The sequence below is a fragment of the Crinia signifera genome, chromosome 6, assembly GCF_055691185.1.
Source record: "Crinia signifera chromosome 6, ASM5569118v1, whole genome shotgun sequence".
NCBI classification, from domain to species: Eukaryota; Metazoa; Chordata; class Amphibia; order Anura; family Myobatrachidae; genus Crinia; species Crinia signifera.
The window spans coordinates 222,466,041-222,483,188 of NC_139222.1; the positions used below are offsets into that span (position 1 = coordinate 222,466,041).

The 17,148-nt window shown below is 44.3% G+C and overlaps 1 protein-coding gene across 1 annotated transcript in view; it reads left to right on the forward strand.

Moving 5' to 3' along the window:
- LOC146009006 (hexokinase-1) overlaps positions 1-17,148 on the forward strand; it is a 57,949-nt gene that overhangs the window by 29,325 nt on the left and 11,476 nt on the right. Inside the window, exons 4-9 of the mRNA XM_083148953.1 lie at positions 7,231-7,350; positions 11,066-11,161; positions 13,189-13,288; positions 13,369-13,552; positions 15,036-15,191; positions 16,453-16,686. Coding sequence (XP_083005079.1) covers positions 7,231-7,350; positions 11,066-11,161; positions 13,189-13,288; positions 13,369-13,552; positions 15,036-15,191; positions 16,453-16,686 — 890 coding nt within the window. The remainder of the gene's footprint in view (positions 1-7,230; positions 7,351-11,065; positions 11,162-13,188; positions 13,289-13,368; positions 13,553-15,035; positions 15,192-16,452; positions 16,687-17,148) is intronic.

The window sequence follows — 17,148 nt, forward strand, 5'->3', positions numbered from 1 at the left end:
GGCTGCAGGGAGAAGGTTATTATTGGCGGGGTGGATGGTGGAGGAAAGGTAAGTATACTCACTGGACGTCCTCTATTGGGATCCCGGCGTCAGTTTTCTGACCACCGACATCACATCCGCTGGTCATCTGTGTATGTATTTCATTAAAGCATTATCTCTTCTCTATTATAATCTGAGTAAATTGATTGGATGCAGCGCTGGTTTGATTGAGAGCAGCTATGACAACACAAAGCAAAATAAATGAGTGTTTAATAAAAGTTATTACTTATAATAATCTGCAGTAAAAACAATGAATGCAGCTAGATTTTAATAAAGCGGTGTACATCCAGGTACTCGCACAAAAATCACAGTGATCAGATGGCAATGTAAAACAGTGCTTTCTGGGTTCACCATACTTAGCCTACTTTTGAAAGTTTCAGGGAGATTATAGTTGGTAGTAGAATTTTGCAAAGCGCCCCATTGAGGGGGCATGTTATGCTCCTCCCAAAGGGCGTGTCTACTTCCATATTTGGAGAGATTGTGAAAAGAGATTGTGAATGTGGTACCTAGAAGCATGGGTGTGTACTGCTACATCTGAGAGGAATCTTTTAAAATGACTTCTATCCAAATGTAGATGAGCCCCAAAGCAGTTAGTAAGAGCTACTATACTTGCTAAAGTGCTGGGAAGTGGTGCTGACGATTCAATGTAAATGTATCTGTCTCTCATTCCTTTTTTCCCAAAAAATTTCACAGTGTAATGTGGGCAGGGGCAAACACAGGATTTTCAGAAGGGGGTTTCCAGAGGGGCGGAGCAAAGCATGGAGATGGACAATTAGGTGACCCAGTATATGCCGGGTCAGTTAAAGTATTATAGATAGACCAAATGTATATAAATAATAATAATAATAAAATATATATATATATATATATATATAAATACACACACACACACATACATACAGGGGCATCAACAGCAGTGTAGTCCCCTGGGCATAGCAATGTATTGGGGCCCCTACCGATCCTCCAGCGGTAGGGGTGGGGGAAGCTTTGATGCCCCGCGGGTGGTAGGTGGTATTATATCAACCGCTCAGCATGTAGGGCCTGGATCAGTAATTTCCACTAATGACCCCTTTACTGCACAGATGGTGGGGGGGTTTCTGGGTACTCAGAAACCCCCCTGCGTGCGCTACTGGTGGGCTAGGTGAAATTAGGGAGATTGCTAGACTAATGAGGGAGAGAGGAAGATTGCTGCTATTTCAGGGAGTCTCCTGAAGATTCAGGAGCGTAGGCAGCTATGGGGTGAACACAATTGACCAAGGAAATATATAAAACGCACAAGTGATTACATATTGTAATGTACATGGCACATTATTGGCCCGCTCAGTAATGCTTTTTTATGTAAAGATCAGTCAAGGGCTTATAGAGTTTTTCCAGCTTCACATAATAAGATAAAGTGCTTAGTTATGGGGTCATCTGCCCTAGTAGCCCATCTTGCCACCCTATCCACACTTTTCTCTCACTTTTCAGCTTAACGTTTAGTGTGATACACAAAATCAATGCGTTGTAGGCTTTCACATACATATTAATGTGACTGTAGGATGCTTTTTGTTTTAAGAGTATGAGACTGGCATATACAGAGAGACAGAAGAACCTAGATTTACACCCTGCCACTAGCCAACCCTTCCGCACACTGTGACCCTAAAAAGTCTTGTTTTGTTTAAGTCTGCTAAATAAAGAATGCATAGGGAAAGGAGAGTTTAGGAAGACAACAGAACTGGTTTACAATTGTATGTAATCTGTGTGCCACTCCCATGTAGAGTATGTCATTGTGATTACCTCCACAGCAATTACTACATTTTTGGTCGTTTATGCTTCAAGGCTTTCTGTTTTCTTAAGTTAGAAGATGCTGAAAGGATCGCTTGTTTTCCTGTCATAGGCCCTTATTCTGATTGAGTCGGACGGCTCCGAGTGCGGACGGACGGCCGATGGTTGGTGTTTGCGAATGTGCAGAGGCGTATTTGCGCATGTGCGAACGCCTCACACTTACGAACATGGCGTGAGGTCCGTGCAGAAAATGATCGTACGGAACCATCCAAGCAGGGGGTGGAGAGGGGCGTGAAGGGCTGTTTGGGCTCATTACCATATGCGTACGCCCCGCATTTCATGGGCGTTCCCATGAAACAGCTGGGCGTACGTATGGTAATGTGGCCATGATGCATGTGTGGGGGGCGTACATATGACATAGCCGGATGCCAGCTGCCCGCCCATATTCCTGCTTTCATACGGAAAAATGTCTGAGTGGTCTGGAGCACTCGGTGCTGCCTGACCCCTCGGTCCATTATTCGATGGTCAGCGACCATCGGAGGATGGGGGAGGTTCCCACAGATGGAGGAGGTGTTCACATGAAACATCCACTCGCGGTCCGTTCGGTCAGTGTTTTACCGTATTCGGATGGTGTGAGCGATCCGTACGATAGGCGGGGCTAAGAACAGTCGGTTCCTCTCCGAAATACGCATCCGACCGAATCAACTAGAATAAGGGCCATAGAGAGAATGCTGTCAGTGACGCCAAATTGTAGCTGACTGATAGTTGGATAACATGTTCAGGTTCCCCCACAAGGTTGCCTGCCTACATGGGAGTAGCATATCAAAGCATTATTTATTGCTACTTATGTAGTGCACTTTTCCTACAGACAGAATTTGGTCATTCATACCAGTCCTTCCCCAGAGGACACACACATATACACTAGGGTTCATTTTCTTGTAACAAATCCAATTAATCTTCAGTATAATTTTGGATTGTGGGAGAAAACTTGATAACCCGGAGAGAACCCATGTAAGCACAGGGAGAATCTATAAACCCAATGTGAGGGCCACGGTGGGAATCTGTACTGGTTTTTACTTCATTACCGCATTTTACAGTTTGCTTCCATAAACCTGTAGATCAGGATTCTGTACTGTATTGTGTTATATCCATATACCAGGCAGACAGACTGTGTCCCACCACTGCAAACAGATGTTATAGGCTGGTTTTATGTCAGCGAGGGACAGCAAAGGGATAATTGCAGCAGGCCAGCTTTTATCATTCACTACAGGGGGTGCTTTAGCAATATACAAGAAACAATTTGTCAATATCCAGCAGACCATTATCCTTTGTGTTTACCCTCTACCAGGGTAAATCTATTAGCAGCCCATTGTAGCTTGCACCTGTCACCCTATAGCTGAACAATAGTATGTGCGGAAATGTAAATAGGATGCTCTTATTTCTAGGGTGATCTGTTCTGTGAAAGAGCGAGAGGCCCAACGTCTTAAAGAACCATAAGATGATAGTGAAGACATTGGCCCTTATTCTGATCGATGCGGATATTCCCGCTTGCGTACGGGCCGCCGATGTTTATCTTCTGCGCATGTGCAGAGGTCACTCTGCGCATGTGCAGGCGACTTCGCCGCAAGGATTCTCTATACGCCGCACAGGGGGCGTAGAGGGGCGTGAGGGGCTACTTATCCTCATTACCCTATGCATACGCCCCGCGTTTCATGGGCGTTCCCATGCAAACGCGGGGCGTATGCATGGTAATGAGGCCGTGACGCGTGGGTACGGGGCGGGCAGCTGACATCGCCGGATGTCAGCTGCCCGCCCCCATACAAGATTTCACACGGACAAGTGTCCGTGTGGTCTTGTGTTGCGGGACCTGGTGGAGCGTGCGGCCCTGCATTCGATGTTCGGCGACCATCGAATGCAGGGGCTGCTCCCACCATGGAGGAGGCGTATCCCCGTCCAATTTCATGCGGATCGCCACATATCCGCGTACGGACGGCCGTGGCGATCCGTATGGAAGGCGGGGATTCGCCTGCACGGTCGGAGCCGCATATGCGGCTCCGGCCGCACCAACCAGAATAAGGGCCATTGTCATTTGTGACCATTTAGCTATTTAGTTCATGCACAATTACTGCTTTAAGAGTGCACAAAAATAGACATAAATGTCCAAATACAACACTACTGTAACACTGTATTTTCTCATGCACACACATTATAACTATATTTGAAATTGATACCAGTCTGTGGGTATTTTCTATGCTTTCTGCCAGGTAACCGGCTTTATTCTACATAACTTCATGGACCATGAACCAAATTTGCTTAGACTTGCATGTTCTCAGCGGATAAACACAGAGGTTGGGACGGAGCAAGCATCGCATTTTGCTGCCACTCTTACATAAAACATAATGGCGCATATTAATGCCGTATGCTGGAAGATAATCCCAAGAACAGCTCTTACGGAAAGAGCTGTCTTTTGCAATGATCGGATCCCAGGTCGTCAACCTGGATGTCTTATCTGCTCATGCCTCTATGTGATGCACATTGCAGGGGGTGCAGGGAGGGATCAGATTGGATCCGTCTCAGGGAGGAATTTTGAAAGGAAGCCCATAAGCTTCTCTTGGGTAGCGCCATCTAAACATGGTATTGCCCTCTGTAGCCAAGTCCTGGGACCTATCGCATTCCTGGGCTTGGTGCATACAGTATGTGGTAAGTGGCCAAATGGCATTTTTGTAGGCAGTTATGAGGTGATTGGTTGGTACTACATCTCTCTCCAAGGCTTAGTATATATGCTTCTATATCACTTATTCTTAAAGGGTGCGGTCAGGATACTAGAATACTGACTGATCCTAAAGGTAAGTACTGGGGTTAGGCTATGGGAGGGGGGGGGTTAGGGTTAGGCTGTTGTAGGATATGGTTAGAGTTAGGCTGCGGAAAGGGATGGTTCGGATTAGGAGTAGGGTTAAAATACTTACCGCGATCTGTCAGGATGCTGCTGTCCGCATTCTGTCTGCCAGGATTTCATACTCATTCTTACTATATATGATATACTATAGCAGCAACAGAAGGGGATGCAGTTAAGATCCCGGCGGTCGGGATCCCGGCGTTCAGAATCCCGACGCCGGAATCCCGACCGCCGAAATGCCGACACTTTCTCCCTCCTGGGGTGTCCACGACACCCCTGGAGGGAGAATAAATTAGTGTGCCGAGCGTAGCGAGGCACCGGGCCCGCTGCGTGGCGAGCGCAGCGAGCCCGCAAGGGGGGGCGATCCACGTCCCCCCCTTGTCGGCATTTCGGCTGTCGGGATTCCGGCGTCGGGATTCTGAACGCCGGGATCCCGACCGCCGGGATTCAATACTGAATCCAACAGAAGCACTGAGGAATTTAGTTGTCAGGGAAAGAGCTAAGCCAAATGAAATACAAAATATTATTTTATCCTGTGACAAAATGGGACCGTTTCCAGCGCTACCTATGTATTCCATTAAGCGTTTCTCTATATCAGTTTGCAGGCAGAGTTTTATTGAAATTGTCATCCAATAAAACCTCTGTGTGGTTTGCAGGGAAGCCATAGGGCATTGACAGCTTTAGGTGGGCTCATGAGGCCAGTGGGCCGGCAGTTGCATTGCCCTGGCTAAGGAAATACTACTTTTTTTTTTTTCCTTTAAATGTTTTTATTGTAAGTATATGGTTCCAGAGTCAGTAAACAAACCAAAATGACAAGTATCAGATTACATGAGATAACAAAATGGTATACATCGATGGTAACAATGCAAAAACGGTTATTTGTTGTCACCTTTATTAAGGACAAGTCTCTCGAAGCCCCAACAGTACGTCAACTAAATTGCTGGGTCATTAGCTATTAAAAGTGTTAGGTACCAGGATGTGGCTGAGAAGCATTTACAGCCAGATGTACTAAACCTTGAAAAGTAATAAAATAGAGAGTGATAAACCACCAACCAATTAGCTCCTAACTTTCATTTTTTAAACCCAGCCAGTTACATGTCAGGCAGGAGCTGATTGGCTGAAACTTTACTACGCTCCATCTGTTTTCAAGCTTAGTACATCTGGCCCTTACAGAGGAATGGTTGAGATGCAGCTTTCCCAGAGCCCAAAGAAAGAGGCAACCCGGGACCCTTTACTAAGAGAAGCTTCCATCCAGTACATTAGGATGGAATAACTTCTCCTTAAATAGAGAAGTCCTTACCTAAAGAATTGTTTTTTTTTAGCAGCAGAGCTCAGGATTGATAAAAGTTTACTACCACCTCCAGAAATTCTTTAGCCTAGAGCAGCGGTTCTCAAACTGTGGGTCCTGACCCCAAAGTGGGTCCCAACATCTCAGAATTAGGTCGCGACTCCATGTTACTGACCATCAGGCTGATGACTTTACTAATCTCAGTCAGTGATTCAAAGAGTCTGAAAAGTCTGTTGAATTGTCTGTTATTTAGACTCCTCCCATCATGTTGTGCCTTCACAATGCTGCCATGTATGTGCTGTCTGCTGACTACACATGTGATGTGATGACCTCCTGCAGTAACTTGCTGGGGTCCTGTCATTATTTCTATTGTCTGATGGGGTCCCAGAGCAAAATAGTTTGAGGACCGCTGGCTTAGAGGTATCATTGCAAAAATAATCCATTCCGGCATAAGGGGTAAATAATGTACCAAATTATCCATAGCGAATTTCTACACCTTAAGCCAAAAATGTCTAAGAAACTACTTCTAAACATAACATAGGATGAAAGTGCATCATGCATTTCTTGTTCAGACGGCAGAAAGTAGTAATGCAAGATATAGCAATGTTCTGCCATCCGTTGGGTTCATTAACTGTGTTTTATCTCTAGCATTGTCTATGGCTTTGTAAAGAATGTCGAGTATTTTATTCTAATGCTTATGTAACAACAATAACTTTACTCAGCAGCTGCACATCGGTATTTACAGAGTACGTACAGTGTCCCTTACAGCACTGTGCTGTTCCTGACCATTTTAAAAGCAATGAATGATATCTAGTATGTTTTAATGACATCTTTTTCTATTTTGTGAAATATTTGCATTAGGAGCAGAATCCACAGAGCACAGGCTCAGGCTGTAACTAAGGGGCTTACAGTCCTGTATAATCTCTAAATCATATTATTGTAGGTTCGGGTTCCTTTTAATTTGTTTCTCGCATGTGGGTGACTTTTTATCCTTTCTTGATCGCCAGTAAGTTTACTGGCGCTTATCAGCTCTGGTGGATGGAAACCAAAATGTGTCAGTTGATGTGTCCAGTTGTTTTCCATGCTTATCCACTAGAACAGTAGCCCAGAAATATACTGCAGGCCGATTCATGGTTACTAGAAGTAGATGGTTTCTAGCTGAGGAGGCGCAGAGCCTGGATTGCCTGTTATGCTTCAGCTGTCATTGTGTATCTCACATTATAAATGTGCCTTGACTCCCTAGCTGTTTGACCATGTCGCTGAGTGCCTCGGAGACTTCATGGAAAAGAAACAGATTAAGGATAAGAAGCTGCCTGTGGGATTCACGTTCTCCTTCCCGTGCATGCAGTCCAAATTAGATGAGGTAAAAATTTGTGTGCAATGTGTAACTGCTCTCAGCTTATTGTTACTATTACTACTACTATTGCTGAACCATATCTTATGCTCATTTTTGTAATGGCCTTTCTGATTCAGCAACATATAGTGGACCTGTTGGGTTACTGACTTATACCACTTTCACATTGCAAAATGCAGGGTTGCACCGGGACTTTGAAACGGTCCAGTCCCGATGCTACCCTGCATTTTGCTATGTTCAGATCCCTTCAGCTAACCGGCAATATTGCTGGTTTGCTGATGTCATGCGGGGGCGGGGCAGAGCGGCAGAGTGTCTCCATCGGGGGGCGGGGAGGAGGCAGCGTTTAGAGCTGGTTCTGCTCCAAACACTGCCTCCTCCAATAGTGTGAATGGGAAACGGGTCGCTCAAGCCGATTAACTCAGTCACACTGCACAGCAACATGGCAACAAACCGTTTGTACCAGTTCGTAATGCCATTTTGCTGGACCCGGGTTAACCCCTTTCAGATAACACCAATTACCGGGTCGAACTGGCAACAAACTAGCATGAACCTGGTAATTAGGTGCGATCTGAAAGGGGTATTACAGTATAACTGCATATTTACAGTATATATACATGATAATTATATAATCTGTGATTAGACAGGTGGGCTATCTGTATACGTGGCCTGATTTACCTTTAAACTTAGCTTTAAGGATTGTGGTTTTTTTTTTATACTGTTTTAAATTGACCATAATGTCTATAAAATGTGAGCCTTTTTAATCCAAGTCTGTTCAGTTTCTGAAACATGGTTCTACATGAACCACTGACAAGGCTAGAAAACAATTACACAGGAGAAGGAAATAATGTTCACTGGGGCTAATTCATATGTGTACAGAGACATTATGGCTGGACGCAGCAGCCATAGCTCTGTATGCAGATGCAGCAGGAGGGGTCTATTACAAGCAGAGGCCTCATGCTGCAGTAGTGATCCGAGCTGCATCCTATTACGCAGCATTGGATCACTGAACACCACCATCAGGTGGTTCTTGCCACCAATGGGGTTGCACTAGCCGCCCATCGCAGTTTCAGTGACCGAAAATCTCCAAACCAATTATGGAGGTCCTAGTCTCTTCGGTCTACCTAAATGACATGCCTTAACTTTTAGATATGCAGGTATTCATCACACTGTCAGTCGCTCACAGTCTGTGTCAAAGGACCCGTTCACACAAGCGCAGAACTGGTGCTGTACATATGTAAAGTACATAGAATTAACTAATTAACTATACGTAGAATAAGTGGAGAGGGGGGCAGGAGAAAAGAAGGGAACAAATCCGGAAGGCCCCTGGAGGGATGTGTGTTGGATAAGGAACTGCTGTACATATGCTAGTCTCCCCAAAGCTGGACGTGTCTATGTGACTAAGTACTAAAGATACTTTTACTCCTGTGTAAGCTGTTACTGATTTGGAGGATACAGGGTCTGACTACCAAGCACTGGGCTGTACTGAGGAGTTGCGCAAAGAACCTGCCATCGTGCTCATCAAGTCCTTCCAGAAGGAAACCAAGGAGAATGGCCATGGGTATTTGGAGATCCGCACCCAACTATATCTTATAAGCATAGGCGAATCTGGGGGGTGGTCTGGGGGTGCACAGGACCACCCATTAGCCCATTTTGTAGCTGAGGGATGGGGCTTTCCAACGAGCCCAACCGCGTGTCTCTAGCCCCCTGGGAACCGGAAATACTGCCAGGCAAAGCTGAAACATTTTCCCTATAGGATAACATGGGACCCGCTAATTCCGACCCCCACCCAGTTCAACGGCTGCCAGTTCCCCCTTTGGCATCACTGAAGCTCGAGGTTGATCTCAGTCGAACCCAAATCGCTGGGCCTTCAATCTGATACCAGGCTGGATCCATATGGGTTAATTGGTTCCAGGGATATTGAGGGTAAACCGTTTTTTTTTTATTTCTTAAATGTAATTTCATGACTGTTTATGTTCTTTGAGGGCAGATTTCTCTGGAACCAAACAGCCCAGTTTCACGGGACTAAAATCATTCGAAGCCAACTCAAAAATTCTTCAATATGATACTGATCTCATGTAAATGGGTCTGTTGGTTCTGAAGATATAGCTGGTTGGTTAAAGGGGAGTAGGGAGAGGGGAGTGGTTGTCTCTCCCCCTCACACCAGAAAATGCAGGGACTAGGCTAGTGTATAAGGGGTCAGCCTGGGAATGTCCCTGCATGATCCCGGGACCATATTCCCGGGTAAATCCCTGCATTTTCTGTTGTGAAAGGGGTATTATTTCAAACAGCCGTGACCTGCAGTGCTCTGAATACAGCCGGGCAGCCCCCTGCTCTCTGCCCAGCTGTCAATGACTGTCACCCCTGCAGCTTCCGCTCCAATTCTTATCCCCGCTTTCACCTCAGCCCGTTCCCCCTTTAATCATGTGGTGCCGGCGCCCGGCGTGCTCCCCCGACGTCACGCACAACAACAGCGTGCACAATATTTCTAATGTCCACTCGGCTAGAGGGGACACCAGGAGGGGAGTGGGAGCGTGCTCTGCACTGCACTCTGCTCCTCTCCCCAGAGATGCAGTTGCACCACTCTCCATCTCTCCCTGCAGCAGCAGCGAAGGCTCATATAAAAATTTACCGTAAGTGGCACTTTTGGGGGCATTGCTTAAGGGATGCTACAAGTGGCGGTATGTGGGGGCATTACGCATAATGTGTGGCTTAATGTGTAAGGGGCATTACAGTGTGCAGCATCATGTGGAAGGGGCATTGTGTGTGCAGCATCATATGTAAGGGGCATTATGTGTGCAGCATCATGCGTAAGGGACATTATGTGTGCAGCATCATGTGTAATGGGTACTATGGTGCGCGGCATCATGTGTAATGGGTACTATGGTGTGCGGCATCATGTTTAATGGGGGTACTATGGTGTGCGGCATCATGTGTAATGGGTACTATGGTGCTATCAAGCAAGAACCCCCTAGCAATGAGCACGTAGGTAAGCAGCACTTATGTGGCAAATATGTAATGGGCATTACGGTTTGTTATATAGTATGTAATGGGCATCATGATGTGTGGCACAATGTGTAATGGGCATTATGGTGTGTGGCCTTATGTGTAATTGGCATTACGGCGTGTGGCTTTATGTGTAATGGATATTACGGAATTTGCTAAAATGTGTAATGGGCATTACTGTGTATGGTCTAAAGCAGTGGTAGCCAACCCTAGCCCTCGAGAGCTACCAACAGTTCACATTTTCCAGACAACCTAGCTGCTGCACAGCTGCACTCATTAATCACTGACACATTTTAAAAGATACACAGATGGAGCTAATTAGCTCACTTGTGATTCTATGAGGAGACCTGCAAAACATGCACTGTTGGTAGCTCTCGAGGACTAGGGTTGGTTACCCCAGGTCTAAAGTGTAATACCACACCCCTTTTTGTGATGCCACGCCTCCTTCCCATGAGGCCACGCCCCTTTTGCCGCGCGGCTACGCCGCGCAAAGGTCCCCTTACTATTATGTCTACATCTGGGACCACCCATTACCATAATTCTAGATTCGCCTATGCTTATAAGGAGCTTAGTGATATCTCACAATTGTGTAATCTGGGGCAGAACCAGTGTTCTGATGTATTCAGAGTTTAGATTCACTGAAGTTTACACTTATTTTATGGAGCTTTCTCTCCCAGCCTATTCCATGCACACTTCACTGATATTATTATTGTTTCCACAGGGTGTGCTGATTACATGGACCAAGCGATTCAAGGCCAGTGGTGTGGAAGGCATGGATGTGGTTAAGCTACTGAACAAGGCAATCAAGAAACGTGGAGTAAGTTATTTCCTTTTAGTTATCTGGTGTGTATGCTTGTCTTTTTTATGTAAGAAACATATTTGATTTAATTTTATGCATTTTTTTTATTTTGGGTGCTTGAGGTGCAATGGTCTCTTCACCCAGTCCACATGTGCAATACAAGCAGTCCTCTGGAAGACTGGGTCTTCAGCTGTCCTTCTAAGCTTTAGACTGGTATGCTAACATCCTCAGAAATGAATTATAAAAGGAATACATGTTAGCAGTAATGATTGCATAGTGCACCTGCCAACCCCCTCTGTTTTGCATATAACTAAAAATCTCAGCAAGGTAGCACCTCCCATTACAGGGTGTGCAGTCTAGGGCCCCCCTCTTTCCATAGTCTATATTGTGTATCCGTACACACCTGAAGCCTGAGATTGCTTCTGCCTAGATTAGCACCCCTCTCCCACCACCCTCAAATGTTTTTAAGCAGGGACTAGCAATGACTGCACAACTGTGATGAAGGCATAATTCCAAGTAAGTCCTAATAATCTATAAATGTCAGTTTTCTTGGGGTTGTTGTCTGGGTGCGGGGTCCCCTTGAGCTTGTCTGGCTGGACCACTCCAGGGCATCACTACTTTACACATAGTCTCACATAAACATATCATTTTTCTATGTATGTCTTTTTTTATATGTATTCTTTCACGTTTTTTCACATTTTTTCTTTTTTGACACACCCTTTATCACTATTAGTTGCTTACACATACCCTACATTCTATGACACTATACACTCCATTACACTTCACAGCTATATTTTATTTATGTGATGCCCTGGGGTGGTTTTGCTGGGCTGTCTTGGGGGTGCCTTGCACCCCAGGCATGAAACCCATAGTGCTAGGGACCTGCTCTATTGAGGAGACCTTAACGTGGTGAGCAGGTAGATATATTTGGCCAAATGTATGCTAACATCCTCAGAAATGAATTATAAAAGGAATATAAGTTAGCAGTAATGATTTCATAGTGCACCGGCAAACCCCCTCTGTTTTGCATATAACTAAAAATCTCAGCAAGGTAGCACCTCTCATTACAGGGTGTGCAGTCTAGGGCCCCCCTCTTTCCATAAGCTTTAGACTGGGCAAGAATCTTCAGATCTCTTTTGTTTCACAACTGTGTAACTTCCAGAAGTTTAGCATTGTGGAAGCCATTAGGATCAGATTAATTGGCCTAGCTCTCATGGAAGAGACTCATAGAGGATAGCTATACCCTAGCAATACAGAAGAAAAATAAACAAGGTGCAAAGTTACACTTAAAGAGTGGAATAAATACGCAAAAAGCTGCCCGAAGAATGTCATCAGTCTTTCATTAATTTTTAAATAAAATATTCTCCCTCATCCAAATCCATGGCAAAGTAAAAGTGTTTTGTGGCTGAAATCTTTGTGCTTCTCCTTGGCCTTGCGCAGGCTACACCGTCACCACTCGCCGCCCACTTCTACTCCGCCCGCCCGCCTGCCTCTTCTCCTCCTCTCCTCCGTCCGCCTCAGCCTGCTGTCTGCTGAGGAGGTGCACTTGCCGAGAGGCACCGTGCACCTCCAAACCCACTCCCGGCCGCCCGCCCGCTCGCTAATGTAAGTAAATGTGCGGGTCGGCCGGTGTGGGGATGTCTATGGGAGTTATAGGGATGCCGATCCCGGGAATCCCGGGATTGAGCATTTTTCAATCCCGGGATTGAAAAAATGCCCCGGGATTGGCATCCCTAGTCTGAACACACCCCACCCAAATCTAACTGTCTCTGCACATGTCACATTTGCCCCACCGGCATGGTTTTGCCCATTAGAGAATTTTTTTTTTCTTTCTTACTGAATAACCCCATGGACTTTCTAATTACTGTATCAAACACATGTATGCAGTACAGGTGTAATAAGCATGTACACCGGACAAGCACGCCTGCATCTTTGGAAACATGTTAGATGATATAATATTTTTCTTTTAAAGAGCTTCTAATAAAATATCAACATTAAGGTTTATTTTAAGCATCATCCAATGCCTGTCTTTGCTTTCTACCTAGGACTATGATGCAGATATAATGGCTGTTGTAAATGACACAGTTGGGACTATGATGACTTGTGGGTTTGATGATCAGCGGTGTGAGGTTGGCATCATCATAGGTAATGTGATATAATCATTTATGTGTAAGATCCTACCCATGGCTGCTGGGGTATTAAACTCATGTGATCTATCCCCCAAGGTACTGGAACCAATGCATGCTATATGGAGGAGTTGAGGCACATTGATTTAGTGGAAGGAGACGAAGGCAGGATGTGCATTAATACAGAGTGGGGGGCATTTGGAGATGATGGATCCCTGGAGGATGTTAGGACAGAATTTGATAGAGAGATTGACAGAGGCTCCCTAAATCCAGGAAAACAGCTGTAAGTATCTTCACAGATCCAAAACTGTTCAAGATAAGCCCCCAAAAGTGATAGCTTCATTTGTATGTAGACAAAATGCACTGTGCTGCCATGATTTTCCACTGAGCTATTTAAAATAAAAATAATATGAAAACAAATATATATATATATTTATTTATTTATTTATTTATTTACAGTTTCTTATATAGCGCAGCAGATTCCGTTGCGCTTTACAATAGTAGACAGTGATATATATATATATATATATATATATAATAGTGCTGCCTCCCTATTCAGGTGTTGTATAATAGATCTACAGAAAAATAAACAGTCAATGGGTCGACCCCCAGATTATCAACAGGTTCAAAAGGTTGAAAGTGAAGATGTCAACTGTGTCTGAGGTCGACAGATACAAAAGGCCATCTTGAAAATGGTCAACAAAAAAAAGATTGCCAAGGTTTTTTTTCTTTACCCCAAAATTTATCTATTTGACAGTCTGACCACGATTAGTGGAAACGTAGACCCTCTCCACACTTTATTTATTTATATAGCACACCCATATTATGCAGCGCTTTACAGAGAATATTTGAACACCCACATCAGTCCCTGCCCCAGTGGAGCTTACAATCTATATTCCCTACCACATGTACAAGCACACACATTCATTCTAGGATTAATTTTGTTGGGAGTCAATTAACCTACCAGTATATTTTTGGATTGTGGGAGGAAACCGGAGTACCCGGAGGAAACCCATGCAAGTACAGAGAGAATATACAAACTCTGCACAGTTAGAGCCATGGTGGGAATTGAACCCATGACCTCAGTGCTGTGAGGCAGTAATGCTAACCATTACACCATCCGTGCTGCCACTTCAGGCTACTATTCCCATTAGTAGTTCATGTGGAGGGTAAATGAAGCAAAAGTTAGAACATTATAAAAAAAAAAACCTTGTTCCAACCACTGCAATGTCAAAATGTTGTATCTATCGACCAGCACAGTCGACTTTTTGACAGGTCGCCCCCATATAATCGACACAATCAGTCGCCTATCCATTGACTGGAAGTTCACACATTGCAGTTCTGCAGAGAGAGTCTGCAAGACGTCAGAATAATGATCGGGGAATGGGCTTCTCTTGAGTAAAAAATGTGAGCCTAAGTTTTACATAACCACTACTTATTGGTGGTATGTTCCCCATTGGATTTCTCTGTATATAGTATTACAAGCTACAATGGAGGTGGGATGCAGCTAGAAGTGGAGTACTAGTTACTGCTATGGAGGCCAGCCAAGTACATTATAGGCCCTGGGAGAAGTATACATAGGGCTTCCATTCCCTTTTTTAACCTACACATTCAAAATTTTCAGGGCCATATATGACAGATTGTAGGTATTGTTCTAAAGTACAATATGTTATGTATAGAAAAGTCCTACTCAGCTCAGTGAAACACTTCAGTATAAACCCCTGTACTCTCTATAATAGGCTACTGACTATTTGTATTCTCCACAGGTTTGAAAAGATGGTGAGTGGCATGTACATGGGAGAGCTTGTCAGACTTATATTAGTAAAAATGGCCAAAGAAGGACTTCTGTTTGAAGGAAGAATTACACCAGAACTCCTGACTAGAGGGAAGTTTGAAACGAAACACGTCTCTGCAATAGAGAAGTAAGTCACTTGCCAAGAGCGGTCGCCAGACTGAAATGGGTCAAGTATGGAGTGGGAGGAGAGAAGGCGAGTAAAGCAGTAGGAGACAATATGCTCAAGGAGGTTGGAGGCAAAAGGAAAGGAGAGAGATGGGTCAGTAGGTGGAGCGGGTATTTGGATCAAGGGTAGGTCTTTTTTTTTTTTTTTTTTGAGGAAACAAGAGCAGGCTTGAAGGCAAAGGGGATAATGCCTGATGAGTGGGAGAGATTGAGGAGGTGAGCTAGATGGGAACAGGCAGAAGGAGAGCGGTAGGGGAGGGGATAGGGTTAGATGGCAATTTGAGGAGGGGGGGGGGGATTGATGAGGGTCATGACTACCTCACCAGATACATGCAAGAAGGTTGTCAGCCTTGGTAAGAGATGTGGTCCATTCATCCTCTTACAGTTCTGAGCGTTCACGAAATTCAAGTCCTTTTGTGTATTTGAATTGGCTGTGCAGGGTATGACATGCCCCAGAAAAGACACCCTCTCTACTTTTTTATTTCAATAGATTCTTTTGCTCACAAAATTATATGTGCAGTTTCTGCTGCGTGCTTCGGAAATGGCCTTCAGTGTTTTGTTATTTCAGAATTATATGGTCACATTGTGTTTCTCTCTAGTAATATAGGTTACCATTTCAACTTCAATTTTACCAGTAACCATATTGGCTCAAAATATGTCTTCTTCTCTCCATTATGTTCTACTGCAAAATATATTTTCATTCTATTACAAAAGATTAATGAAAATCTACTAATGCACTGTTTCCCATCTCCAGTCCTCATGGATCCCTTAAAAGTGCATGAAGGTTGTTCTCGTGTGTACAGGAGCAACGATATATTGCATGCGACCAAACAGTGTGATATATCGTTCGGATGTTTGCAAGATTGCAGTGCGTGTCAATTTGGCTAGTTCTGAGCTCAAGGGAAATTTGTCAGTAATGTTGGAATGATTGGCGGTCGCTCCAGTGTGTACCCAGATTTATAGATCTCATAGTTACGGCACAGGTGTATGTATTACTGGCTGACACATTTAAAAACTTCCACAGATGAAGCATTATGAGGGGTCCCTGAGGACTGGCATTGGGAAATGCTTTAGTTCTGGATAAAGACTATAGTTGTCCTCAAATTCGGTGGTTTGTAGATAGCTGCAGAGTATATTTGATAAAGAGAATACCATTACATTATTAAAGTAAACAAATGTGCTTCTATTTGATAAATTAGCAAATGACTTATTGCTTTTTCTAGGAATAAAGAAGGTTTAAGCAAAGCCAAAGATATATTGACCAGGTTGGGTGTAGAACCGTCCCATGAAGATTGCATTGCTGTACGACATGTGTGCACAATTGTGTCTTTCCGCTCTGCTAACCTGATAGCTGCTACACTGGGCGGCATCCTCTCACGGCTGCGAGACAATAAAGGGGTTCCCAGGTTGCGTACCACAGTAGGCATCGATGGGTCACTTTACAAGATGCATCCGCAGTAAGTGATCCGATTATCCTTCAACTTCATCATTTTAAAATATGTGAATTGTTTCCCCAAAATATGTATTATTGTAATTGCGAAAGTGGAGAATGAGGTAAAAAAAAAAAAAGCTTATACAGTGATTCTTTTTAAGGGATCATTCTTCTTAAAACATGATCGTCCACCCACCAAACGCTGAGTTTACAAAATATAACGTTGTCACATAAAGCCACTTTGGTTGCAGCATTCAAGATATCTGTCCGGTCCCCTAAATAAATGATTTTCAACCACTGTGCCGTGGCACACTAGTGTTCCTTGAGCTGTTCTCAAGTGTGCCCCCAGATCTAGAGATACCCAAACCAGTTTGCAGCCACCACCAGTTCAACTATTATTTACTGGTCTCTTTTCATGTAAAGGGCCAATAGATTAGGTTTTTTTTTTCCTGTGGGGGCCAAGGTGTTTTGCCCTGTGTGGATCTCA